General features: G+C 44.1%; 1 protein-coding gene across 4 annotated transcripts; it reads left to right on the forward strand.

Moving 5' to 3' along the window:
• Window positions 1-316: 316 nt before the first annotated feature.
• Window positions 317-27,863, forward strand: PPP1R7 (protein phosphatase 1 regulatory subunit 7). 4 transcript variants are annotated; one of them, XM_065410476.1, is made up of 11 exons: window positions 317-399; window positions 1,699-1,775; window positions 1,932-2,054; window positions 9,784-9,839; window positions 10,914-10,979; window positions 12,270-12,400; window positions 13,779-13,941; window positions 19,220-19,336; window positions 22,888-22,992; window positions 24,158-24,244; window positions 27,478-27,863. In XM_065410476.1, the coding sequence occupies exons 4-11, from the start codon at window positions 9,807-9,809 to the stop codon at window positions 27,652-27,654; spliced, it is 879 nt and encodes a 292-aa protein (XP_065266548.1). In that variant the 5' UTR covers window positions 317-399; window positions 1,699-1,775; window positions 1,932-2,054; window positions 9,784-9,806; the 3' UTR covers window positions 27,655-27,863. The 4 variants fall into 4 exon arrangements, with proteins under 4 accessions (XP_065266548.1, XP_065266545.1, XP_065266546.1 ...); XM_065410473.1 differs by lacking the exon at window positions 1,699-1,775 and having other exon boundaries at window positions 319-399; XM_065410474.1 differs by lacking the exons at window positions 1,699-1,775; window positions 22,888-22,992 and having other exon boundaries at window positions 319-399.
• The last annotated feature ends 1 nt before the right edge of the window (window position 27,864 follows it).

Genomic DNA, 27,864 nt, shown 5'->3' on the forward strand with positions numbered 1-27,864 from the left:
TTTTTCTTGTCCAATTCTTTTGATCTCTTTTTAATATGCCAAATGGCAGAAGAAGCAGGCGCCGGAACCCTGCAGCAGTGCTAGCGCTGAGGCTGCTGCTGCCGCCAATGAACCAGCGTGGGTGGGCACCATCCCCACCTCTCAGCTCGCTTGTCAGGGCCTCCCTAATCTAGCCAGCGGAGAACTACATCTCCCATGAGGCTGCGGATACTACACGCATGCGCTTGGGGTCCTACGAGGCCTCTGCAAAACAGCAGCTGAGCTGATTGGCGGAAATCCTTGCCCCACTCACACCGCTGATTGGTTGTGCCCGTTGCTGCGACGGGGAGTGGGTGGGAGGCAGGAAAAGCGACATGGCGGCGGAGAGAGGAGAAGGGCCGCTGCAGGAGATGATGGAGGGTGAGAGCCCGGCCGTGTCTGGGGGTGCCGAGCCCCAGGTCTCGCCCGTTCGCTTGCTCGCAGCAGCCGGGGGCGAGACGGGGCTGGGCCCCCGGGGCAGCCGGCGAAGGGGGGCGAGGGCCGGGGGCCGATGGGGGGCGGGGAGCCCGTGGGGCGAGCGGGGCCGGGCGGGAAGGAGGCAGCTGATGGCGGGGGGCTCGGGCCGGCCCTGGGCAGCGGCGTGACCGTGCCTGAGGTGACAGCCCAGGCTGGGAATGGCGGGGGAGCCGGGGTCTGGAGCGATGCTCGGGACATCAGGCCAGCTTCCCTGCCGGGTGCGGTCGGGCTGGGCTTGAGTCCCGGGGCCCGAAGCGGAGTGACCCGGGCTGGGCAGGGAGGGGGGTAGCAGGGTTGGGCCTGCGGGGACGGCTGGCTGGAGGGGCAGGGTCTGCCGGGGGTGATGGTGCCCAGAGAGCGGAGGGCTTGTTGCCGGGGTGCTGGCAGCGGGGGGCAGGTGGGGCCAGGCCGAGCTTTGGACTGGCAAGAGGGGAACGGCTGGGGTGCCGAAGGGGAGAGCTATTCCGAAGCAGGTTTGAGCGATGGGGTTTGAAGAAGTACTTTGTGTTAGTTTCCTACTGGGAGTAGTTAGGGCTAAACTTGTTAAGGATTTGGGGATCCTGCACTTGCGGACTGGAGATGAGCATAGTGTAGTGGTTAAAATATGGGATTTGCAAGGGGACTGGGTCCTATTCCACCTCTGGATCTGGGTGTTCTTGGTGAAGTTGCTTGACCTTTTTGTGAATCACCTAAGCTATTAGTAAAATGGGGAGTGTTGTGAGGCTAATTAATCACTGTACAGTGTCTTTTGATCATCAAATGAAAGGTGCTATAGAAATACAGCTTATTTGTAACCATGATTGAATCATCTTTCCCCTGCTCCCCTCCCCCCCGCATGGGATAATGTCATATTTAAGGTCATTCACAGTTACATAAAGTTCTGTCCAAACCTTTGAGCAAGATGAATCTCAGTGCTCAAGAGGCCTTTGCTCTACACTGAATTGAAGAAGGCATGTAATGAAATTATGAACTGATCTCATGAGTTGTTGCTGGGGCGATGAGGTGGCCTTGTCGGTTGCAACAGGGAATGGTTGGTCTGCAGGCATTTTTGAAACCTTTACCACTATAGTACCTGGCATCAGTGATATTGGTCTGTAAAATATCAGCATTGTAAATGATCTTTAAATGTCACAGTTCTAATTCCATCACCTTAATCTTTGGATTTGCACTCCATTGATCTAAGAAATTTCCTTTTTCCTCCAGTCTTCTTCCCAGATTGTTGATTTAGGAAGATGTGAAGGGAGGAAAAAGTGCTTCAAAAATCAAAGTAAAAACAAGGGGTAAGAGGACTTTTATTTAAGACTAAACCTTTAATTTAGTAAATTTAGGCTCTCTACTAACCTCATAGTGGTTTATATGACTCTTGGTTATTGTACCTGCTTACTGCTGCTGTTTTCTGAAAGTAGCCTAACCCTGCTGTTATGTATCTTGCTCAGTTGACAGGCGGGTAGAGTCAGAAGAGTCAGGAGATGATGAAGGGAAGAAGCAAGCAGGTTGCATAGTAACAGACCTCAGTCAGCAGAGCCTGAGAGATGAGCAGAATGGGGAGAACTTAACAGGTACCTAATCGAGACTAATCGTCATTTTAAGGATGGACTTTTTAATGCAATGCGTAATAAAATGTTTGTACCATTCTCAATTTTGCAGTTACTCTGATCATGTATTATATTTTAGTTAATTAATTACATCTGCCCTATGGATCTATATTTTGAGATTCACTTTAATTCTGGTCCTTTGTAGTATCTTTGTTTTTATTTATCTGCAAACATATTTGACTTTAAAAGAAATCTTCAAAGAGTTTATAGTATCAAAGAGAATAGGATTTTTCTGATGTACTTCATTATTACTTTTTACTGTGGAGAGGTTGTAGGCATTGTTCATTTTAAAGTCCTATTTTTGCTCCTCTCTTGAATCCTCTTAGCTCAAAACTAGCACCTTTATTATTGTTTGTAATAGTGCTTAGAGGCTTTAGTTGTCCCGATGGGCCTGCAGGAGAGTAGGTCTTCTTTAGCAGTCCATTTAAGATCTGTCAAAGCAGATCCCTTTATGCAGATCTCATATGCCAACATCATTTAAACTTTTGGGACTTACTTTTTTTTAAAAAAGGAGGGAAATTCTCCAATAAAAACTTTGTCAAGAAAGAGTTACAGTCTGAAGTGTTTCAGTGAGGTCCAGATAATACTCAGAAACACAGTTACACTTTTTTTGGTAGAAATTCTACACATGCTTTTCTAAAAAGTAGGGGTTCCAGCCAGTTTTCCATTGCCATATAATCCTTCCTCTCTGACTAACACATCACTAGTTATAGAGACCACCCAATCTTAATATTACCCCTTAAAATTTGCAAAGGTATACTCAGGTCAAAATAGCAAATTACTAGGAAAGTTTACTTCATACGGCTAAATGCAGTGCCTTGCATGGTGTCAAGTATTAAAAGGGTAGCCGTGTTAGTCTGGATCTGTAAAAGCAGCAGAGTCCTGTGGCACCTTATAGACTAACAAACGTATAGGAGCATGAGCTTTCGTGGGTGAATACTCACTTCTTCGAATGCATGTAGTGGTATTCACCCACGAAAGCTCATGCTCCTATACGTTTGTTAGTCTATAAGGTGCCACAGGACTCTGCTGCTTTTACAGATCCAGACTAACACGGCTACCCCTTTGATACTAGGAAAGTTTAAAATCCCATGACCCATTCAAGGATCCATTCCAATATACTATAACTCTGCATTACTTGCTGTAAAAAGTACATATGGGAACTGCTGTACAATTTACATAAATCTTCAGCACCTTATAATTAGGGCTTTTGTTTTTAGGGGTTTATTAATTATTTGCAGGGGTTTTTTAGTGATCTTTGAGTTTTATGTATGTCCAAAAATTGCAGGGTTTGGGGGCTTTGTATATGTGTAATGTTACATATATTATACATTATTAATTACAGAAGGACATACTGTAACGCAGGGGTAGGCAATAGGCGGACCGCAGTCCAAATCCAGGCGGCCAGATGCTTTACAGTGGACCACGGGGGTAGAGGCAACGCATGGTGGGGCTGGCGGGGTCACGTACCCCCCCAGATTGTTCCGGATGCCCCTGGAGGGTATGCCCAGAAGCGAGGAGACAGCACTCCCCCTGGCAGCTGCACTCTCCCTGTGTTGGTGCAGTGCAGGTAGGGAGCAGGGGAGCTGGCTGAGCTCCTCCCTTCCCGCCCACATGGGGCTGTTTCGCCTTGCCTGCTGCTGGAGTTTCAGCACTGCTGCCTGCTTTGCAGACCATCTGCAGGTGACAGGCAATGCAGCCCCATGGGTGGACCTAGGGGGGAGGAGCTTAGCCAGCCGCCATGCTCCCCCCCTGCACTGCACGGACACACATGGAGAGTCCTGCTGCCAGGGAAGTACTGCCTCCTTGCTTTTGGGTGTCTTGAGAAATGGGGGGGATGTGACCCCCAGAAACTTTCATTTGTGCCCCCCTCCACTAGCCACAGCTACATGTTGCCTCTGTGTGCAAGCTGAAGCTGAGCTAGAGCCAAGCGGAGCCATACTTGTGCTCCAAATAGTCCCCGGAAGCCCCCATCTCGTGCCCCCTGCTCCCAAACAGTTCCTGGAGTCCCCACCCTGGCCTTTTGCCCCCTTACCCTGAGTGGTCTCTGGAGCCTCCACCATGGCCTTATGTCCTCCCCAGTCCCCGGAGCCCTCTCCAGCTCCTCCCCTGCTCCGAGTCCCCCACCCAACCGGTCTCTTTCCCTCCCCAGTCTGCCTCCAGTCACCTGCTTCCACCACATCCCGGCTTCCCCCCATCTCACCAGGGCTGCTATCTGGAGTCTCCTTGGGTCCTCCCACTTAGGGTGACCAGATAGAAAGTGTGAAAAATCAGGACAGTGGGTGGGGGGTAATAAGTACCTATATAAGTAAAAGCCCCGAATATAAGGACTGTCCCTATAAAATTGGGACATCTGGTCACTCTACTCCCACTATCCGGAGCCTCCTTCCTGCCCCTCTGCTATCCCAGCCCCCAAAAAGGCATTGCACCACTAGCGAGATCATAGTCCAACAGCTTCACCTGGCTCCAAGCTCAAAAGTACTCACACACAGTCACACACTGCTTTGCTGCCCAGATCCCAGTCCATAACCATTCCTCTTACCCATCTCTGCTACTTGGCTCAATTCGGGGCACAGAGGAACTTGGGAGTGGGAATGCCAGGTGGCTCAGGCCAGCCCCTTGCTTCCTGTTTTCAGTTTAGGGAAATAAGGTCACCTTACTCTCCTGGCAGAGCAGGCAGGGAGCTGGCAAACAATCAAGGAGCTTGTAGGGGGGGAGCAATCAGAGGGTTAGGGGAGAGGAGCTAGGTGGCGGTCTGGACCTTGACCAAGAAATTTGGACCTTGATAAAAAATAATTGACTATCCCTGCTGTAATACTTGCAACACTTTAGTGCTTGTTAAAAATCACACCCCTATAGTCCACATGTAGACAAACCTGTAGATATAAGTAACCATTTCCAGTGTATTTCTAGTTTTAATTGGATAAACACTGATATTTTTTTTGTAGTATCGGGAGTGGTTTATCAGTATTTATTGGTTAAAACCATAAATCAGAAGCCCTACTTTTATAATCAACATATTTGATAATGCCAAATAGATCAATCTTTCATAAAATTCTTCTACCAACACAGTACATTATGATTGTATATAGAACTGACATAGCTTAATTGTATCCTGGGACTAGATTTTATGTGTTTGTTTCTTTGGACATCTTTATTACACAGTTAATAAACAGTATATATCAAACAGTATATTTCCATTGCAGAACAAAGGAGACAAAGTTTAGATTGGATGGACAGTATAAATTGGAAGCTTATTTAATGTTTCCATCTAGATTTCATCTTTCCATCCAAAGCTATCAGTTAAAAAATAAAAATACCTATTCTCTGCCTTGGTTGAAATATTTATAGTTAAATCCAGCCAACCAGTTTGAGTTACACAACTGAAAGGTAAACTTAAACATGAATAGCTCAAACAGCTGAGATTTCAAATTTCACATGCAATCAGTTCTCTAAGGAATAGCATATGTGTTTTTAAATAACATAGTTATAAGTAATCTAATATTTTTTCATGCATTTGCAGTTAAAGAAAAGTGCAGTTATGCTTGTAATTACAAGTGCCTGTGGTACTATGGACTTACATAAACCAGTAGTTTTGTAATGTGGAACTCAATCTTACAGAAAAAAACTACATATGGACTCTGTAGAGTTTTGTACCTTGCAATCAGTGAAGTTGCACAAAAACTCAGTTGTGTTGGAGGTTTTTTTATTTTTTCCTCAGAAAACACAGTTAAATATATATATAAAAAAATTGTGCTAAACCAATATTAACATATTTTAATACACGAGTTAAAGTGCAGTTCTACTCTTAGCAATGACTGTAAAAATACCAGTATAGGATTATGTGTTTGATGCCTGTTAGTGATGCTATATCACTTTTACGCAGTTTACAAGTAAAAACCTGTTATTTTTCTATCTAGTGCATTGATTCTGAAAATCAAGCAGGGTTCTTTCTGGCTCCAGTACCACCACAGATATCAAAAGATTCTGCAATCAGAACATAATAGTTCTGGTGATAATGCAGGAGCCAGTATTGGATATAAAGTGCTAACAGGAGTAAAGAGCAGTAAAAAATTATTTTTGTTAGAGAAATAAGAAGATTACAGACAGACTACCAATAGGAAGTAGATCTGTTAGTACTGTTTTTATTACTTACTTTGCAGAGTCGAAATACATTTTAAGGTTCCTATAGCAATGTTATGTCACCTGTGTTGCACATATATAGATCTGTCTGATGAGACTATTAAATGTGTAATCCATCTTAATATGTAGGATATAGAATGGGGGGGGGGGGAGTCAGCATTGCTATGTAAATCTTAACTATTTTACATTTCCTGACTTTTGTATATTTGGTTTTAAATTGCATGTCTGTAGGTTGTTATACTTGATATATATTCACACGTGTATTTCATAGTTATCATCATCACTATTTATATTTATTTGGCACCTTAGGACTGTCTGCCTGGACTGTTTAAAAAATACCAACCCTGTTAGAAGAGTGTCAGATAAATAAATAAATAAATCCACAATCTGTCTTTATTTATAATTTTAGCTGCCACAAATAGAAAAGGGAAAAGTCCCCCAACTTCTCCAGTGGTACAGTGGTTCTTCCAGCCCACTCTGTGTCTCTAAACCCATGGGAAAGTAGGTCGTGTACAGCTTCTTTGCTGTAACTACAACGGGGATGAATGCGTGTGGGCGAGGAGAGTAGAAGGAGGAGGGAATGAGAGGGTTTCTTGCTGTCTCCTTTAAAAAACTACTCTTGAAACATTTGAGCTGGCTTATTTATGTATTGATAACTCTTGCTCTGACTCTAAAGCTGGATTGCTTTAAATAGCATGACTTAAAGTAACTAAGGCAACCCAGCTTTGCAAGCAGATAGATACAGAACATACAGGAATATGTTTAACATATTAAACGTGTTAATCCCAAATCTAAGTAAGATTTAGGAATTCTAAAGATTGTCTCTAACGTGCCATAAACCAGCAGTTCTCAACTGGGGGTCTGTGACCCCCTAGTGGTCCGTGAGCCCTTTCAGGGGGGCCGCAGAGCCCCAGTGCTGAAACCCGGTGCCCCAAGCCCCAGTGCTGAAACCTGGAGTGTTGCGGGGCTGAAGCTGGTGCCCCCCTTCCCTCCCCCCACCTCCCCAAGCCGGGAGCGTTGCGGGGCTGAAGCTAGCGCCCCCCTACACTCCCCCCAAGCTGGGAGCATTGCAGGGCTGAAGCCAGCGCCCTCCTACACTCCCCCCCAACCCGGGAACGTCACAGAGCTGAAGCCGGCGCCCCCTCTCCCCCCCTCCCCCAAAGCCGGAAGTGTCGAAGGGCTGAAGCTGGCACCCCCCCCACAGCCTCCCTCAAGCCGGGAGTGGCGCGGGGGTGAAGCCGGCGTCACCTCCAAGCCAGGAGTGGCACGGGGCTGAAGCCAGTGTTCCCTTCTTCCCCCCTCCCCACCCCCCCCCAAGCTGGGCACAGGGCTGATGCCAGCACCCCCTCCTTCAAGCCCCCCAAGCCAGGAGCAGCACTGGGAGCCCGCCCCACCTGTACACAGCCCTAGCTACCTCCTGCCTGCACCCTAAGCTACTTCCCTGCCTGCACACAGCCCCAGCTACCCCCTCCCTGCATCCTAAGCGATTTTCAAATTTTTTGAACTGAGTCCCCCCTTTGAATTATATTTTTTTGATTGCATCCCCCCATAGCCCAGACAGGCTGAGTGGCCTCCTGAGTGAGTCGGGGTGGAGGTAGTGCTCCCTCCCTGGACCCCGCTTTGCAGACCTGGCTTGAGCCCCACCATCTCTTGCCCCCCCCCCCAAAAAAAAAAAATAGAAGTAAAACTATGCCTATGCCCAAGGTTTCCCCCACACACCCTGGCTCAGAGACCCACACGTCTCTTCTCCCCCCCCCCCCCCGCCCTGATGTTTTATTAGCATGTTGAGGGGGGCCTCAACAAGAAAAAGGTTGAGAACCCCTGCCATAAAATAAATGCTTGTGTGGTGACAAGTTTTATTGGCACTTGTTTGGGATAACATGAATTATGTATGAGTAGTGAAATCAGGTGGGCAGCCATGTTCTTCCCAATGAAATCTTTATTTATACTCATGGTGTTAGCATAGCATATACAAGTATGTAGAGTGTTCTGGGAAGGGCAGACTTTGTCATTAAGAGGTTCCATTACCTTATTGATTTAAGCACAAGACTGGGAGTCAGATGTGGTTTCCATTCCTGGCTCTGACACAGAATTTGCGTGTGACCTTGGATAAACCATCTAACCTGTCTGTGGCTTATTTTACCCAATGTCAAATGGTGACAGTACGGGGATTTTTGGGGTTTTTTATTAATGTCTGTTTAGTGCACTTATGTCGAGCCTTCCAATCGGGGCTCACCAGTTAAAGTAGTATTGTATTAATTCATTGCCGCCAAAGAAAGTACATGTGAACGGTCAGTACCGAGGTGATCCTGAGGGAGCTTGTCATGGAACAAAGCACAGTAAGGTTTTGAATAATACTAGCGTTTGTTAATCACAATGATCTACCAGCTGTATCGCTTTGGCAATGTTGTCATTGGAGAATTGTGGAGATACAGTGGAGTGGCCTCTTGTACCTTAGGCCCGGCAACAGGCTCTTTATACTTCTTAATACAAGGAGAATGTGTTAGTTTCAAGTGAGATCTCAAATAATTGTTGTTACAGTCTTGCCCTGCAGTTCTGTAGTTGGCTGGCTGTAAATTCAGTTGGGCTGTTCGTTGCAGCGTAATTTGTTTGGGCTGAGGCTGTTGGCAGTTTGGCAGCCTTTTTTACTCTTGTCATCCACAGAATGTGTACAGCTTTGGCAGTGGCAGAGCATGCTTCTACTAAGGTGTTTCAACCCAAACAAGAAGGGATTGCCTGGAAGGATCACAGGATAATTCATCCTTTGGCATCTGCTGAGGCTGCCAACCAGCATACTGATTGGTGTCAGTTGTGGCCGAGTTTTTTGTGATGCTACTCAGAACGGCTCCCAAACCACAAGCTTGTTTCACGTCAGATGGCTACAAGTTGTGGTCACTGCTGATTTTATGCCTATTCAAGAAGGCATGCAAACCAGTAACATATGCTTTCAGTATTCCACTAAGGGTGGAATTCTTCAGGTAGTTGAACATGCAGGTCAATGTGTTTCTGCCAGACAACCTGTGTGTGCTAGTTTTTCCCCTGGGAACATTGTACTGGGTTATCTGAGGAGAGCAGTTATTTCAGCAACTGTGACTGTTCACAAGGGAAGATGGAGAATGTGCAGGAGTAAATAAGCTAAATGTCAGGGTAGCTGAAAAATCAACAGTCCTGCTAAAACCTGGCATCCTGGTATTAGTCACTACTTCAACCAGAAACCCCCATCATACCTGGGTGTTGAGCCAGCAGCATTTACCAGCTTTACTAGAGCTAGGCTGGAGAATTATAATTATTTTCTGCACTATGCATCAAAGTACGAAATTCTGTTGTTAGTGACGTTTGCATTCTCAATTAGATGGACAGTGTTGACATTCATGTAGCTGCAGCTTCTGTCCAGTGCAGCAAAGACTCAAAGCAGTATATTTCTCACCTTCCTAGATTGCCTAAAGAGCATTCACTCCCACACCTCTCCGCCCAGTGGAGAAGCACTGCAGCCTTTCCATCAGTTGATGTATAATGTGAGTTTATACTGTATGTTCTCATTCTGCTGCAGGAGAAGCAGAGACACCAGTCGATATGGAGACAATTAACCTGGACCCGGAAGCTGAGGTAATGCTGGTTGCATTCATATCGGACTTATTTAAAGAAGGAAAGGTAGGCAAAGGATGACTAGTTCTGTGAGAAAGTATTTGAATCTTGGACAAGAGGAATAATTCTTCCGGAAGTGTTGGCTGTCCAGATCTCCTCAAAATTGAATTTGAGTTTTACAATCAGAAGCAAAGATGTACTTTTTAAATCAATAGCTTGGATTTTTTTGTAACAACTTGGGATATTAGGACAAGTGTGGAGTCATTTTAAAGCAGAGACAATATAAACATCAAGCAACAGGTTGTAAGCATTTGTTAGACTGTCTTTAAAGATCTCCTTGCTGTTGCAAAACTTTATTCTGTCAGCACACATAGGAAGTTATCCACTCAGCCTGTCAGATAAATGAATTGTGAGAGACTGTTTACAGAGAAATTTGCTGAACTTTGGCAGGTGTTGTATTTACATTTTGTTTGTATGTTTCTCTGGCAAAAACTGAAGAGCGGGGACTAGGCAGCACAGATGGTAAATGTATTAGCTGTTCACCTATTCACATCTGAAGTCACAAAACCACCAAATAATTAGACACAGTTGGCAATCTCTGCCGGCAGAGGCCCAGGACAGGAATAGCAAAGGATGCTCTAGTTAGGATTGAGGTAACACTAGAAAGGTATGTATGGGAATCCTGTGCAGTACCTAGCTCTAGCCAATAGAATTAGCACTTTATCTTCATAAGATCAAAACTCATCCAAAAAACTTCCCTTCTGTTAAATGAACCAAACACATGCAGGTTGCTATAATCACTAAAATATTCTCTAGTTCAGACTTTTTCAGCTGTAGGCAGACATGCCATCTTGGGCAACAAACCCAAGCTCCCCCTCATACTTAATGCCGCACAGCTGCCTGCAAGACCAGAGTTTTGCAAGCTTTTTAAGAAGAAGGGGTCATATTGAGGTCTATATATTCTATGAACCTACAGTCTCCCTTTCAAGGCAAGGCACAAGCAGCATTTGCACTCTGGACTTGGAAGACACTATCATGAAACAAACCTTCAACCCTAAACAGCCAGCGGATGAGTCAGAGTCTTTTCTCTTTCAGGATGTTGACCTGAATCATTTCCGAATTGGAAAGATCGAGGGATTTGAAGTGCTCAAGAAAGTGAAGGTGAGACTCAGAAGGAATGGTGAGCATCAAGGTACAAGCAACTCTAGGAGCTGCGAATCTTATGTCATTTATCTGTAAGTCAGCCAGTATGATGAGTCTTTCTCTAGCTGGGAACCAGCAGAGATTCTAATGAGCAATAACCTTTTAAGATGTGTGGCTATGAAGAATGTCCCTGCCTCTCTGCCAAGCAGTAGCAGATGTCAGGGTCTTGTAAGTCTGCTTCCCAGTGGAGGAGAAATCAGTGACGTGGAATCTAGGTTTATTCAAAGTGTAACTTGCTTTATTTATACCTACACACCATCCTGGAACAGAGGTGCAGGCAACTCCCTTCTTTCAGGAATCTCAGCTCAACACAAACTCTGCTTCAATTGACACCGAGGCAGAGAGCAATCTCTCCTGCTGCTTCCACAACTCCCTCTCTTCCCAAAGCTGCCTCTACACATAAACTTGCACAACCAAAACCTAACACCATTAGAAGCATTTCTTCCAAGACTAAAAATTTGCTTGCACGCGATCAACTTGGAAGACTTTTAACAGTGTGACCTGGTGACATCTGCCATAACAATAACTTTTGAGGGCTTTCTGAAAATCACTGTTGTGCATTTTGAGACTATAGTATACTCTATGATAGGCTGAAACATAAAATATGCCTTTGTTGAGAGACTAGTCAGTTGGAAGTAAGTTCTTTGGTCTTTGGACCAGCAAACTGTGATGCTGAACCCTAATTTGAAGTGTAACTAGCTCCAGCAGGACTGCTATTAACAAAACTAGAGAAGCAAAATTCTGTAGAAAAATGTATTGACTGTATTGCTTTTTTCAGCATTGCAAGGATTCTTCCTGTGTGATGGTCCATCCTTTCAGCTAGAATGGCCTGTCCTTACTTTGCAAGTCTGTGGCATAGCAGAATCCTTTCAACAAGATAATGGGAACGAGGTCCCTCCCTGCTTCTAGAACATGACTCCCTTTGGGCTGAAACCTGCAATCCTTGAAGTCCATGACTAAATTCCTATTGACTTGAATTGGGCCTTTAGTTAATGGGCTAGCCACAGCATCAGTTCTATGTGCTCCTTCCTCATCCTATACCTGGCATGGCTGTGCTTTTCTTGTCCTTAAAGAAACTGGATCGACATTTCCTTCTTCTCATGGTAATGGGGGTGAACTATAAAATGGAGTCTGATGGTAACTCCAAAGAAAGGGTGCATATTGTCTTTTTCAGATGCATTTTTTTTTTTCTCATGAGGTTTTTCTCACTTTGTTGTGGCTTTTTTTTAACTTATCCCCAATACTCAGACTCTGTGTCTGCGTCAGAATTTGGTTAAGTGCATCGAGAACCTGGAACAGCTGCAGACACTCAGAGAACTGGATCTCTACGACAATCAGATTCGGAAGATTGAGAACTTAGAGGCCCTGACAGACCTTGAGTGAGTATCCAGCAAGGAGGGAATGACCAGGACTGCATGGTGATGTAGTAAATGAGGCTGCCAGTCTGCAGGCTTTCTATAAAGTGGTTGTCAAGCAAAATGTATCATTAGGCATTAAAAAAAACAAACAAACAAACAAAAAAACCCCCCAAACCTTAATTACATTAGCGGCACTCTCTGCTTGTAGACTTTTCTTGTGGAGATTCACATGGGTGCTACATACACAATGTCTTGTGTTCTTCATTGGGATTTAGGTCTTGCTGTAAACTGGTTTAATTACTCTGGAGGCAATTAGGGACAAAAATTAAATGTACTGGAGATGTGTGGCTGGAGTGCTGCATGGCGGCAATGGACTTCTACCCCAGAGAAGAGGAGTGTAGCCTCCCATTGTTAGGATATCTCCATTAATTTATATTTTATCTCCTAGAACTGGAAGGGACCTTGAAAGGTCATTAAGTCCAGCCCCCTGCCTTCACTAGCAGGACCAAGTACTGATTTTGCCCCAGATCCCTAAGTGGCCCCCTCAAGGATTGAACTCACAACCCTGGGTTTAGCAGACCAATGCTCAAACCACTGAGCTATCCCTCCCCCCTGTTCTGTGGTGACCACTGTAACTAGCGTTTGCATTATAAAAGCAGCTACTGGCCATGAGTGAGATCAGAGCCCCTTTGTGCAGGGCACTGTACAAACACAGTTCCTGCCCTGAAGAGCTTCCAGTCTAACTTAGCAAGGCAGACAAAAGGTAGCAGAAAGAGAGTATTGTTATCCCCATTATACAGTGACTCGCTCAAGGTCACAGTGGACGTCTATAGCAGGGAACTGAATCCCAGTCCAGTGTCCTAACCACAAACTCATCCTTCCTCCTCCAAGCAGCTGAATTCTGTATACTGTCCTCCTGGCTAGAGGACACGAGGCCTTGCAAGAGGTGATAAATTGTTGGGGATACTGAAATTCAGCTTAGTTTAGACTGAGTACACAAACGCCTCCACTAGTAGTAACTGTCTAGTGCTTAAGGGAGGTTTTGATCTGGTGCTTTTCAGAGGGAATTTCCATAGGGACATGCTGGGTTGGGAAAGGGATGTTGTAATAGCACTTTTAAAATTGGAGGCCGAAGTGCCAGTGTTGGGTTGGGTTCAGATGGTGATGTAACAGTAGTGCCAATTCTTTGTTTGTTTCTTCAAACCCTGTTTTAAGCATGTATTTAATTTCCTGTATGGTAAACAAATGCCTTTTCTGACTCCCTATAGCTCAGTGTGCTAACAAAATGGAAATTTGCTTTAGATCCTTTTCCCCCCCACGTATGCAAGTACCCTTTCTATGGTCTCCCTTCGCTTTTGCCTTGGATTGACGAGGTCTTTGTTTGCTTTGCTTATGGCAGGATCCTGGATATCTCTTTTAACTTGCTGCGACACATTGAAGGACTAGACCGGCTCACCCAGCTTAAAAAACTCTTCCTGGTCAACAATAAAATCAGCAAAATTGAGAACCTGAGCAACTTACAGCAATTACAGATGTTAGAGCTGGGATCCAATCGAATCCGGGTAGGCACGACTGCAAAATGTATAGTAGTAGCAAAATTAACATCTACTCTGTGGTGAAAGTAGATGGGGATCCAGTAATAGCTGGCTAGATACAACTGAGACAACCCAGTCGTGTCGCATAGAAATGTGGAAGGAGCAGATAGAAGGAATACACATATTTTTGGAGAAAAAGGGAGTACCTGTAATATCTGCTATGCAAGATCTGGAGTGGTAGGGTATGGCTTAGTCTTTTCCAAGTCCTCTTCCTTGCACAGTCACTCATTTGGATGCTGACCAGTCCCGTCTCTAGAGATGAGGTCAGAAACCAGCCTAGAAAGGGAGCAGCTGCTCCTCTCTTCTGTCTTGTTCTGCATACATCTTGGAGACTGGAAAGCTCTGTTCTAGTTGAACTATCAGAGACAATCCAGCCATGCTGCTTTCCTTTGATTGGGACTTTTTACTCTGTGATTACTTTAGCTCTTATATAGAACTGATTAGGCATAACTGAAATGGTCCATTTTATTTCTTGTAGGCTTTTGAAAATTTTACCCAGAGTTCTATTTTCAGATGTCACTTAGGAGCCTACATTCTGTTGACTTAGTGTGTCAATGACTTTTTAAATTAGGATTTAGATGCGCTGTGCACTTCTGAAAATGTTACTTGCAGTGACTCACTTTGTTCCATAATGACAGGTTTCAGAGTAGCAGCCATATTAGTCTGTATCCGCAAAAAGAACAGGAGTACTTGTGGCATCTTAGAGACTAACCAATTTATTTGAGCATAAGCTTTCGTGAGCTACAGCCCACTTCTTTGGATGCATAGAATGGAACATATATTGAGGATATATATATATATATATATATATATATATATATACACACACACACACACATACAGAGAGCATGAAAAGGTGGGAGTTGTCTTACCAACTCTGAGAGGCCAATTAAGTAAGAGAAAAAAAAACTTTTGAAGTGATAATCAAGATAGCCCAGTGCAGACAGTTTGATAAGAAGTGTGAGAATACTTACATGGGGAGATAGATTCAATGTTTCAGTAGATTCACACTTCTTATCAAACTGTCTGTACTGGGCTATCTTGATTATCACTTCAAAAGTTTTTTTTTCTCTTACTTAATTGGCCTCTCAGAGTTGGTAAGACAACTCCCACCTTTTCATGCTCTCTGTATGTGTGTGTGTGTGTGTGTGTGTGTGTGTGTGTATGTATGTATATGTATATGTATATATGCCACAAGTACTCCTGTTCTTTTTGTTCCATAAAGGGACAGTGCACCCTAGGAAAAGAAGATCATGGGCATCATAAGAAAAAAGCTGATTTCTGTCTTGAAAATACTCAGGTTCTTGTAACAATGTAATCATACTGGAATAATGCCATGAGCTTGCCAATAACTTAGGCAGTAACACTTTTGATACAAGAATCAAAGCTGTCTCACAGGAATACAGCAGGGGAAGCCAGCCTCCCACCGAAGTCATGTGTTGGTTGTGGAGAGGGACTCAGATGTCCAATGTGTCTTCAGTTTCCTTTCATCTTTTTTGACCAAGGCACTGTGTTCAGGTATACATGTTTGAGTATTGAAATCTGTTAAGCTTAGATCTGTTTTTTCACTTCTGGTTTATGCTGCTTCATGCAGGTGTTGCTAACCTATAGTAAGAATTAGTTATTTTACTTCACTTATAGCCTAAAATGCCTGTACATCTCCTATCCTACAACTGACTTTTCCTTTCTATCATTTGTTTTCACCCATGTGGTTCTCCTGACCTTAGGGACTTGGTCAACTTCAAGAAGATGAAGGAGTGGTTTCAGATACTACATACCCCTGCCAATTGTGTGTTCTCTTGCTGTTGCTGGGTGTGAGATCCACACAAAAAAGGGAACATGGGAAATACTGAAGCTGACTATACATAAAATGCTGTCAAATGCTCAAGATAAATAATGTGAAATAGAGAGAAATGCTTCCCTAATCTCTTTCAAGATAGGAAACTTAGGGAATGCTTGTAACAATAGTAGGTAGAAAAATGTCAGTCTGAATGGTGATTTCTAAGTTGACGGTATCCCTTTAACTCAGCTTCTTTGGTAAACCAGCTGTTGTGCTGAGGGCGATAACAAGAAAAGAAGGAAAGCATCTGAGGTGGGGAGAGAGTTCTTGAAGTTTTTTTTTTTTTTTTTTTTTATCATAACCACCTGGGAGCACGTTTCTCTTCATGGACCCCAGGTGCAATTCCTTCCCCTTCCCCGTGGTCGGCCTTTTTTTTTAGGCTGAGGGGGAGGAGCACTTTGCTTGCATTATAGAGTCAATAGATTTCCCTTCACAGCTAAAAGAGAGCCCCATCCATTTCTCCCCAACAGAGGGAAGTATTACTTGTGAAATGAAACTGCTGTGGGGAATAACACTGCAGTTTTGGGGCTGCAGCCAGTTAAATGATTGGGAATCTTGGACTTTGCATAAACAGGGCAATAGGATCTCCATAGGTGGCCTGGAGAGACAGGCAGGAATCCAGCAAACTGAATTCAGTGGACTAGCTTCTATCCCACATCTATGGGTACGTGAGGCAATTTGAATCATTCCAAGGTAGAGAGAGACCGAGAGGATCCAGTTATGTTCTTATACTGTATTGCTGCAGATAGGGTCTACCCAGACAATCTCTTCCAACAGCTTAAAAATAAATAAGTACAAATTTAGGTGCATTGTCCTCCATGGTAAAGGACTGAAAGGTATGTGGAGATAGGTCACATCAGATTATGTAACCTCTAAAGCTTATTTTAATGAAAAAAAAAATTAGAAACATGGTACCTATCCTTGTAGACTGATCGTATTCTGACTTCTCAAAGTGGCCCTATCCTAAGTGGCTGGTTGCTGCAGCGCAATGATGAGAGGAGTGCACTTCCAGGCAGACGCAAGGAAATAGCTCCTGTCCCTGTTGGGTTTGTGGGCAATAAAAACCTTTGATATCTGTAGCTCTCTTCTGCAGTGTAACTTGTGCCTTGTGCTTTACAGCTGGACAGATACCTGGAGATAAATCTGTAGGGTGAAGACATAAGAAAGGACCTTTGAAATTTCAATCTTTAACAAGGTCATATCAATATTTTGATGCTCGGGACTTTTCTGGCTTCTTGACAGAGGGTGCATTAGAATGAATGGCAAGAGCACTGGAATTTGCAGCCAAGGGTCAGTTGCCTTGCAAAATTCTCTCACTTGATGTCAAGTAATTCTTCTTTGTGATGGGTAGGTAAAATGCTGCTAATTCTCTGATTGGTGGTGTCATGATAAGCACGGGCAAGTAAATTTATTTTGTGCCTGTTCTGGTAAATTTTCTTGCTCCCCCCCCCCCCCCCCCCCCAGGCTGGACTAAACCAATTATCAAACAGATGTTTAACTGATGACCTACCTCTTATGTCCCCCCTCTGCACTTATTCTATAATAGTCTCACTAAAATAAGCATCTCGTTGACTCTCATTGCTTTAAGGAGAGAGATCCGTCCTCTTCCTCCCCACCCATTTTCTTCTCCTTACATATCCCCAGAACTCTAAGCATTTTCTTCCCCATTACCACATCAGGAGTTGCCAGTGAGGGGGTATCAGCTGGTTGTATCAGAGGTGGTATTAGCTGCAAGTTTCTCCCCCGTCTGTTGATGGCTACATGGCAGACACCGAAAAGCCTTTTCAATTACAACACTCTTGTTCGAATATTTTTCTGAGCTACTTTAGAGTCCATTATAAGTTGTTGTATATGGCTTGTCTGATCAATATTATATGCCTTTGAGGCTCCGGGAGAAGGAAAAGAAAATTTCTTCAATTATTTATGTGCTGAAGTTCCCTATTTTTTTTTTTTTTTTAAGCTTGCCTGTGTTTCCTTTTCTTTATGGGAGTCTCTGGGATCCCCCCTTTCACACTGCCCTCTGATACTTTCTCTGGTAAGGAGGGCTGGACACATCTCTTTTTGGAAACAATACAGTTCTTTTGATCATCCAGAGGGAAATCTCCTCATTCTTCCCCCCACCCCCTTCACTCCAAGCAGTTCGGTTCTTAAACTAGAATGGCACATGTACTAATAGTAATATTTGGCACATGTATAGCATTTCCATCTTCAAAACACTGTCTCATTATGAACTAAACATCCCTGTGAAACTAAAAAGCATTATTCTCCTTATTTAATAGGGAAACTGAGATACAGAGGCTGAATGACTTGCCTCAGGCCACACATCACAATGGCAGAGTCAGGATTAAGACTCAGGAGTTCCTAGCTCCCACTCCTGGATTCATTCCATGAAAGCATGCTGGCATTTGTGCTGCTCCTGCCCCCCCCTCCCCCCAAGGCAGGCCCCAGCTCATGTGAACTAGGTGTTGCAGAATCATTCGGGGTTGTGATTCTCAGCAGCACAGCTGTGGATGAATGCAATAGTTAATCTCAATGGATGGAACGTGGTGTTTGTAATATTGAAAATGCTTCCATCCTCAGAAGCCTTTTTAAAAACAAGTCCAATGTATCTGCCAAGCACAGTAACTTCCATTCTCATTCAGTTGGGTTGGCTGTAATGTGTTTGTCTTCTGAAGTTATTTATTATGTTAAGAGGGAGTTTTCTAAATGGATTCAGCTCACTATTCGTTCTGGGTGACGTGGGATAATGGCTTCTGCCTTCTAGGGAATTGCTCATCAGACTATTAAATTTCTTTGAGGATTATAAAGAGTAATGTGAACTCCACCAGAAAAATTGGATCTTTCCATAGACTGACTCCCCTTTCCTTTCCCCCTAGTTAGGGATGCCAGATTCACTAACACAGCAGTTCTCAAATTGTGTGTCCAGGCCCCAAAGTGGGTTGCGATCCCATTTTAATGGTGTCGCCAAGCCTAGCATTAGACTTGCTGGGACCCACGGCTGAAGCTGAAGCCCAAGCTCCACCCCCGGGCTCCAGCCACCTCCTTTCTCCCCCTTTCCCCTGGGGGCGGGGTCATGTAGTAATTTTGTTATCAGAAGGGGGTCGTGGTGCAATGAAGTTTGAGAACCGCTGTGGGAACATCTCTAACATCTAAGATTGCTTGCTTTCAAAACTCCAGGTGGAAAAACATCTGGATGGTATGGCATAAGTTCTAATCTGAATATGAATAGTCATTTTAGCACTCATAGCTCCAGAAGGACAGAATGCTTAATTTGATCAGGAGATCTAGGTTTGCTTGCTGTGCTCCCACCATCTGAACACTCTCTTTAAACGAGTCTGGTGGTGGCACCTAAGGCTGGGAGTAGTGCCCAGAGCAGTAACACTGCCTCCTTTGGTCATTTTACAGGCAATTGAGAATACTGACACACTGACTAACCTGGACAGCCTATTCCTGGGAAAGAACAAAATCACCAAGCTCCAGAACTTGGATGCACTGACAAACTTGACAGTGCTCAGTATACAGGTATTGATCCTCCCTGGGCTCCTCATTTCACCTTGACAAGGGAACATGTAAACCACAGCTCAATTTAAAGCATGACTCAGCCTGAATCAGCAGATCTGCACTGTTTCTTCAGCTAAATTTTTTTTAAGACTGACATTCTCTGTGCTCGGTATTTTGTTTCATGCCCTTTGAAAATGGAACTGCAAGCACTTTATAAGTGCATCAAATGGGTGTCTAGTTCTACATTGGTTGAGGGGAGGAAGAAAGAAATATTTCTGCTTCCTTGGCTGAAATACGTTTACTAACTTCTAGTAATTGTAATGAAAGAGGTGCCAGGGCTCAAGCCATTTTTTTTTACTGTCATAACTGACATGGGAATCCCAGAAGTGCCAGGGTTATGAACTGCCAACCCTACAGGCTCAGCCTTGGCAAGCCCTAGCACAAATTAAGCCCTGGGGTTGACCTTACAGCAGCAGTCCCCAGAGGATGCTTTCCTCTTGCTGCAGCAGTGGAAAAGAAGAAATCTCCCCAAGGCTGTGCTAAATGAGGGGATTTATCCTTTTTGCCCTGATACCAAGTGTCTCACTTTTAACATGCAGAACTAATAAAAGTATAAAAAACATTTGACTATAAGAATGGCCATACTAGATCAGACCAATGGTCCATCTAGCCCAGTATCCTGTCTTCTGACAGTGGCTGCTGCCCAGGTGCCCCAGAGGGAATGAACAGAACAGGTAATCATCGAGTGATTCATCCTCTGTCGCCCATTTCCCAGCTCCTGGCAAACAGAGGCTAGGGACACCATCCCTGCCCATCCTGGCTCATAGCCATTGATGGACCTATCCTCCATGAACTTATCTAATTCTTTTTTAACCTTGTTAATGTCTTCGCCTTCACAATATCCTCTGGCAAAGAGTTTCACAAGACTGACTGTGCATTGTGTGAAGAATTATTTCCTTTTGTTTGTTTTAAACCTGCTGCCTATTAATTTCATTTGGTGACCCCTAGTTCTTGTGTTATGAGGAGGAGTAAATAACACTTCCTTATTTACTTTCTCCACACCAGTCATGATTTTATAGACCTCAATCATATCCCCCCTTAGTCATCTCTCTTCCAAGATGAGAAGTCCCAATCTTATTAATCTCTGCTCATACGGCAGCCGTTCCATACCCCTAATCATTTTTGTTGTCCTTTTCTGTACCTTTTCTAATTCCACTATATCTTTTTTGAGATGGGGCAACCATATCTGCGCGCAGTATTCAAGATGTGGGCGTACCTTGTATTTATATAGAGGCAATATGATATTTTCTGTCTTATTATCTATCCCAGGGGTCGGCAACCTTTCAGAAGTGATGTGCCGTGTCTTCATTTATTCACTCTGATTTAAGGTTTCGCGTGCCAGTAATACATTTTAACCTTTTTAGAAGGTCTCTTTCTATAAGTCTATAATATATAACTAAGCTATTGTTGTATGTAAAATAAATAAGGTTTTTAAAATGTTTAAGAAGCTTCATTTAAAATTTAAATTAAAATGCAGAGCCCCCTCGGACCGGTGGCCACTGAGTGCCACTGAAAATCAGCTCGCGTGCCGCGTTCGGCACACGTGCCATAGGTTGCCTACCCCTGATCTATCCCTTTCCTAATGATTCCCCACATTCTGTTTGCTTTTTTGACTGCCGCTGCACATTGAGTGGATGTTTTCAGAGAACTAGCCACAATGACTCCAAGATCTCTTTCTTGAGTGGTAACAGCTAATATAGACCCCATCATTTTGTGTATATATAGTTGAGATTGTTTTCCAATTTGCATTACTTTGCATTTATCAACATTGAATTTCATCTGCTATTTTGTTGCTCAGTCACCCATCCCTTTGTAACTCTTTACAGTCCGCTTAGGGCTTAACTATCTTGAGTAGTTTTGTATCATCTGCAAATTTTGCCACCTCACTGTTTACCTCTTTTTCCAGATAATTTATGAATAAGACTATGATTTTGTCACGGAACGTGACTTCTGTTGACCTCTGTGACATTTTTGGCCTGGGGGCTGGCGCTCCCAGCCAGCCCTACTCCCGCAGCTCCCAGCCCCCACCTTGGTGGGGGGACCCTGCAGCTGCCCAGCCATGGCGGGGGACTCCCCACAGCTGCCCAGCCACGGCAGGGAGGGGGGCGGCACCAGGGACCCCAGCAGCAGTGGGTGCTGAACCCACTTACCCTTTTGTCAGGGATATTTTTTGTGAAAGCCCGGGACAGGTTGCGGGCTTCCGTGATTTTTTATTTATATCCTGTGACCTGTCCATGACTTTTACTAAAAATATCCATGACAAAAACTTAGCCTTATTTATGAATATATTGAACAATTCTGGTCCCAGTACAGACCCCTGGGGGACACCACTATTTACCTCTCCCCATTCTGAAAACTGACCATTTATACCTACCCTTTGTTTCCTATCTTTTAACCAGTTATCTATGAGGGCCATCCCTCTTATCCCATGACAGCTTACTTTGTTTAAGAGCCTTTGGTGAGGGACCTTGTCAAGGCTTTCTGAAAATCTAAGTACACTATATCTACTGGTTTTCCCTCTTGTCCACGTGCTTGTTGACCCCCTCAAAGAATTCTAGTAGATTGGTAAGGCAGGATTTCCCTTTACAAAAACCATGTTGACTCTTCCCCAACAAATCACGTTCATCTATGTGTCTGATAATTCTGTTTACTTTCGTTTCAACCAGTTTGTCCGGCACTGAAGTTAGGCTTACTGGCCTGTAATTGCTGGGATTGCATCTGGAACCTTTTTAAAAAATTTGTGTCACAATAGCTATCCTCCAATCATCTGGTACAGAAGCCGATTCAAATGATAAATTACATATCCCAATTAGTAGTTCTGCAATTTCACATTTGAGTTCCTTCAGAACTGTTGGGTGATTATCATCTGGTCCTGGTGACTTATTACTGTTTAATTTATCAGTTTGTTCCAAAACCTCCTCTAATGACACCTCAGTCTGGGTCAGAGAAACAATCTCTTTTCCCCTGCACACCAGTATAGTAGCCTGGCAAGTTCCAGCAGGGGGTATAACAATCAGACATTAGTACACACAGTGTTTCACTGCCAATAAAAACTTCGCATGTATGACAGACACAGTAAGCACATAACAGATGTATTTGGGAGTCTGTTTATAATTGCTACGTCAGCCTCTTCCCCAGCTCATAAAAGAGCAATATAAAATGAGTGCTGTTGAAGTCCTTGCCTGGTCTTCTAAAGAGACTAAACAGAAAAGGCCTTCAGGGTTGCAGCTGTCATAAGTAGGGAGAGAATCTGAGATCCTGCCAGGTTTGAAGGGACTCTTGTGAGTTGGTTACAAAAGTTTTAAAGTAACTGAATGTCCCAGATCCATCAAGTACAGCGTTGTGCAGTTCCTTCCTCTGTAACATGCAAAGTCCTTCCTTCCCATGCACTTTATTTCTATCTAAATGATCTGTGCTCTGTAGAAATGTTCTTGAAATTCTTTCTTGTGTAAGAGTTCACTCTGGGTTCATTCCTTTGGGCTGGACTTTCACTGCCTCCTGTACAATTTCAGAGCAACCGGCTGACCAAGATCGAGGGTCTGCAGAACCTGGTGAATCTGCGTGAGCTGTACCTTAGCCACAACGGCATAGAAGTCATAGAGGGACTGGAGAACAATGTGAGTGTCTCATTAGCTTTCTTTAAGAAGTTGTCAGGGCTGGCCTCACAATACTTCCCAGGATGGCTGGGTTCGTCTTACATTGGTGTTGCTGGGAAGTTCCTGCTTTTCCTTAAGTTACCCAAAGAAAGTTGAACTTATCGGAAAACCGTATACGTTCTTTATCTATTGTACCTAAAACAACAAAACAAAACATGAGCCGCCTCCTCTTCTGCTGGGAACGTGCATGTTTCTAGTCAGTCTGGAGTGGACTGTCAAATGGTACCAGGTAGATGGAGTCTTGAAGCAGTTAATGTAACAATTTGACTGCGAACTAGCACAGGGAGGCCTAACAACACTTCTGCTGATTATCTCTGCTGCTAAACTCCTGAGTTGAAAGATGAATTGGATCTGTAATAGGTAGCCATGAGTTTCTCTTACACAGGCACCAGAAATGACTAAGTGAGTTGTCATGGGTCAGAAGAGGCAAACCATGCCATCTTTCTCTTTTAAATCCGTCCAACTTTCTGTATTTCTGCCTTGGATTGCCCTTACGGAAAAGCCAGTGATGTTTCCACGCCCTTTTACCAATAGGTGGCATTGTGAGGCACCCCTGGAGATCAGAGGAATCAGAGTAATTTAGCTGATCTCCTGCATATGCAGAGATATATTTTCTAAAACTCTTGGGCTTCCTAATGCATAGAATTCCTGTCTTTAAACCTGCCGCCTTAGAGTTCTTTTAATCAGATTTTTTGTAGATTCCAAAACTTCTTGTTGGAATGTCTGATTATTAACCTTAAAATATTACAAGGAAAGCTCACTGCTCAGGAGCAATTGGTTCGTCAGCAATTACTGGCCAGCTAGTAATTGTTTTCAGTTGTTTCAGGGAGGTTGGCAAGCTGTCTTGATTTAAAAACTATCTTCTCTGCTGTAGTTAAGCAGTGAGAGTTTTCCTTGCACTGAATGTATTTTTTCTCATATTCAGAAGTTTTATAATCCTGGGTAGGAGTATAGGACAATACTAATTAGTGACTAATTAGCCAATTGTATTTTTTGCTAGCTAACAATATAGCCAGCTGGCAGTGGTGTTACTAGTGCTTCTCAGAATTTTCAGCTCTGGGATTCAGAGTGGGGTAGAGGAGGAGATGAGGAAATCCAAGCTAAAGTTTTCATTTGCTTGTTTCAGAACAAACTTACAATGCTGGACATTGCATCCAATAGGATCAAAAAGATTGAAAATGTCAGCCATCTAACAGAGCTGCAGGAATTCTGGGTAAGTGCAGGCCTTGCTGAAATAGATACATACTGAAAGAAATCCTTCTCCTTGACTGGGTGTGGTGGGGAGGGTTTAAAATTGTGAGTCGTACATCTCTTAGATTCCAGCTACCGTGCTCATTAGAGCTGATGTGGACTGAGTTTTTTTTTTTCAAGTGTTCCCTTTGTTCTGGAGACAAGGTTGTAAGCCCTTCTTCTCCTTACCTGTCTGCATGGGGGGAGGGATTATGAGAAAAGTCATCACAGTTCATTCATTTTACAGGTTTTTAGTGATAGCAGGCCCTTAATTATGTCAGGTGCCTGTCTCCTTAGAATACTGATCTTGCCACTGTGCTCGGGCTATAGCCCTAATCATGATGGCTTTGAAGTATAGAGCTCTGCCTTCCCCATTTTTGTACTGCTAGCTTTTCTGTAAGTTACAGTATGGCTGTGTAATAGAAGTAGATATAATGCATTTTGTTGCAGAGGTGAGCCAAAGCGTTTAAAAGCAGTTTTAGAGCAGAGGCAGTCTGGTCAGTTCCTTATAACCATTCGGGAAAAATTCAGCTGTCCTCTGGGTGTTTCCACTCCTGCTAGCCAGATCATAATACTGAGCTGGCTCTGGTTGGTGGCATCCTGGATGGCTAAGGCCTGCATTTTGTTTCTGCAGTTTCTGTCAGGAAGGGAACAAAGTTTGAACAGAGGAGTAGATATCCACCTGGAATCTCAGTGCTCCAGCCCCCATAGTGTACAATGTTTCTTGCTATGTTCAGTTAGGGTGTGTCAGCACTTGCTCTTCTAGTGCTTAATAAATAGAAGCCATATTTTTCTGTTTCACGTTTTCATCATTTGGAACTTTTCAGTATCTGAACCCTTGGATGGAGGCTTTGGCTGCAGGACTGGGAAGTAGCTGGACATGAAATTAAGCTAGAATCCAGTATAGAGGCTTCTTGGACGGTGCTTTTCCAACCCTTGAATATAACCTTTCAGAGGCCGTATTAGTCAGTTTTGTGGTTCCCATCTGGGCCTACTCATGCCAGAATGAACTGCCTTTATACACCAAGGAGCTCAGGCATCCTATGAAGTGTGGCCTACTACAGTCCTCAAAGTGAGACAGTACAGATTAGCTTGTGTGTGCAGAATGTGGTGCGATTCTTTTCAAATTACTAGACTTTCCCCTTTGAACCAAATGGAGAAATTTACAAAGCGTTTTGCTCCCAGAAGAAGAAGTTGCTCCAGCTCAGGAAGGAAAGGGAGCAACCTAATTCTATAGGACTTTGACTTCATGAAGAGGCCATTACTGAAATGGAGAGCAGTGCATTGGTAAAGGTCTGCTCCTGATCTCTAACTCCCTTCCCCATCTGAGCCTCCAGCTTTCCCATTTAATACTCTTTTAACTTGGCCCTATATCCCTCCTAATGGAGAGAACTGGGCAAAATTCTCTTCAAAGCACATCAGTGTTGCTCCTACTCTAGTTACAGTTTCATGAAGCCCACCTTAAAGAATTATTTTTAATTACCGGTAATTACAGGGTTCCAGTTCCTAAATGCTGTATGCATCCTTCTGACCCTATTCCGTGCCCTAAATAAAGGGTATTAAAGTAAGCACAGATGTAGTATCACTTGTTAAGTCCAGGAATGTTGCAGATAGTTTGTCCTACTCTAACTAGGTATTTATATGGCTCCTGGCACAATAGTATATGAATGCCTCTCTATCACCCTTCTGAGTAGGGAAAAATGACTCCCATGTTATGGATGGGGGCAGGGGCGATTGAGGCACCAACAGATTGACTTATCTGAGGTCACACAGAGACTCTCTGGCAGAGCTGAGAAGTGATTTCCAGAGGCCCAATGCAGTGTCTTAACCCCACGACGATCCTTTGGTGACACATGGCCCCTGTTGTTAGAGCAGCTGTCTTTCCCTGGGGTGGTGGGAAGTAGGCACTTCAAGGAAAGACACTGCTTTCCACTTCACAACTGCAATTTTGGGGAAGTTAGGAGTTCAGTGCTGCTTGCCTTGGTTGCATGATGTGAGTGGGGTGCAGTGTGCTGAAAGAGGTCTGGTCCCTTATTTTGAGAGTAAAGATATTGCTGCTGCTGTAACTTCTTCTGAACCTCCAAGCTCTGCTTGTAGGAGCAAAAGAGAGCTGAAGCTTTCACATCTGGGGTAGGGGAATTGTGGCTGCATAGTATGCTCCTCCTTTCCTCTGACACCCCCACTGGAATTCGGCCAGGATCTAAATGTGGGACAGAATGTTAATAACACCGAATGGTGTGTTTGCATCCCTCCCCCTTGCCAACTGTGGTTCAAAGTACTGCCAGCTGCTGCATACTGTCTACAGTGACATGCATGGAGTCTCTGTGCTATGGAAGCCACCCTGCCTTCCAGTGGGTGTATTTTGGGCAGCAGCGTTTGAAGGAGCCAAGCTGTCAAGAGACCACAGTTAGCCCTGTGGGGATTTGGTTGCAGTGGGGGGGTATGAGGCCTCTGTTGTAGATGGCATTGAGATCTGAGCAGGCCTTAGGTTTATAGCTTGAACCATGCAGCCTCTTCTGTGAGAGTCAGACTGCCTCCCAATGGAGACACGAGAGGAAACCTGCTGAAGCAAGGCTCACAGCATTTCCACCCTTATGTCCTGCCTAGGAGAGGATGGTGCCCTTAGACTGGAGAGCTCAAGCTTTGCCTTGTCAGGCAGGGGCTGGCTTTAGGGGAACAATATTAAAGGGGAACCTGTGAAGCTATCCTTGAGGCCAAAACTGCAGCAATGTGCTGAAGGACAAGTCACGAGGGAGTGGGGTTTGCAGTGAGTAAGACATTCCTGTGATGCTCTGTAGACGAGAGAGCCAATAGGTGGCATTTCCATGGTACGTTAAAACCTGTTGAGTTGAATTCTGGTTACACATTACCAGGGGGCGGGTGTTGTGGTAGATATTGCTGAAGAATAACTGTGCTTGGAGTAGGGAACAGAGAAGGCTCAGCAAGGCTTCACATTGAGGAAGCTCATATGGTATCATTCTTTCTAGCTAGATTAATAGAATTATAGAATATTAGGGTTGGAAGAGACCTCAGGAGGTCATCTAGTCCAATCCCCTGCTCAAAGCAGGACCAAGCAGATTCTACCAGGCTGGTAACCGCACAGCCTAACTGCCCCCTGGTTCTCGGTAACGGGTGACTCCTCATGAGCAGTGTATGTCTGGGTTATGTTCTCACTAATGAAGCTTTGCTGGGAGTGTTCGTGTGTGTGCTTCACAGATGAATGATAATCTCATTGAGAGTTGGAGTGACCTGGATGAGCTGAAGGGAGCCAAGAATTTGGAAACTGTATATCTGGAGAGAAACCCCCTGCAGAAGGATCCTCAGTACCGGCGCAAAATCATGCTGGCTCTTCCTTCTGTCCGGCAGATTGATGCCACGTTTGTCCGATTCTGAACCTCCTGCCTAACCTCTCTCCTTCCCTCCTTGGAGAAATGTCCCAGCTGGGTTTTTTATCCACTTACCACTACCCAAATACACTGGCACAGAGAAAACGGCCAATAAAAAGCACTGAGTACCAGATCTTGTGTATAATGCACTCTCTCTCATTGTTTTTGAAATATTATTATGATTATTATTATTATTAAATCTTAACACATGATATTT

This window comes from Emys orbicularis, chromosome 9, assembly GCF_028017835.1.
Source record: "Emys orbicularis isolate rEmyOrb1 chromosome 9, rEmyOrb1.hap1, whole genome shotgun sequence".
Taxonomy (NCBI): Eukaryota; Metazoa; Chordata; order Testudines; family Emydidae; genus Emys; species Emys orbicularis.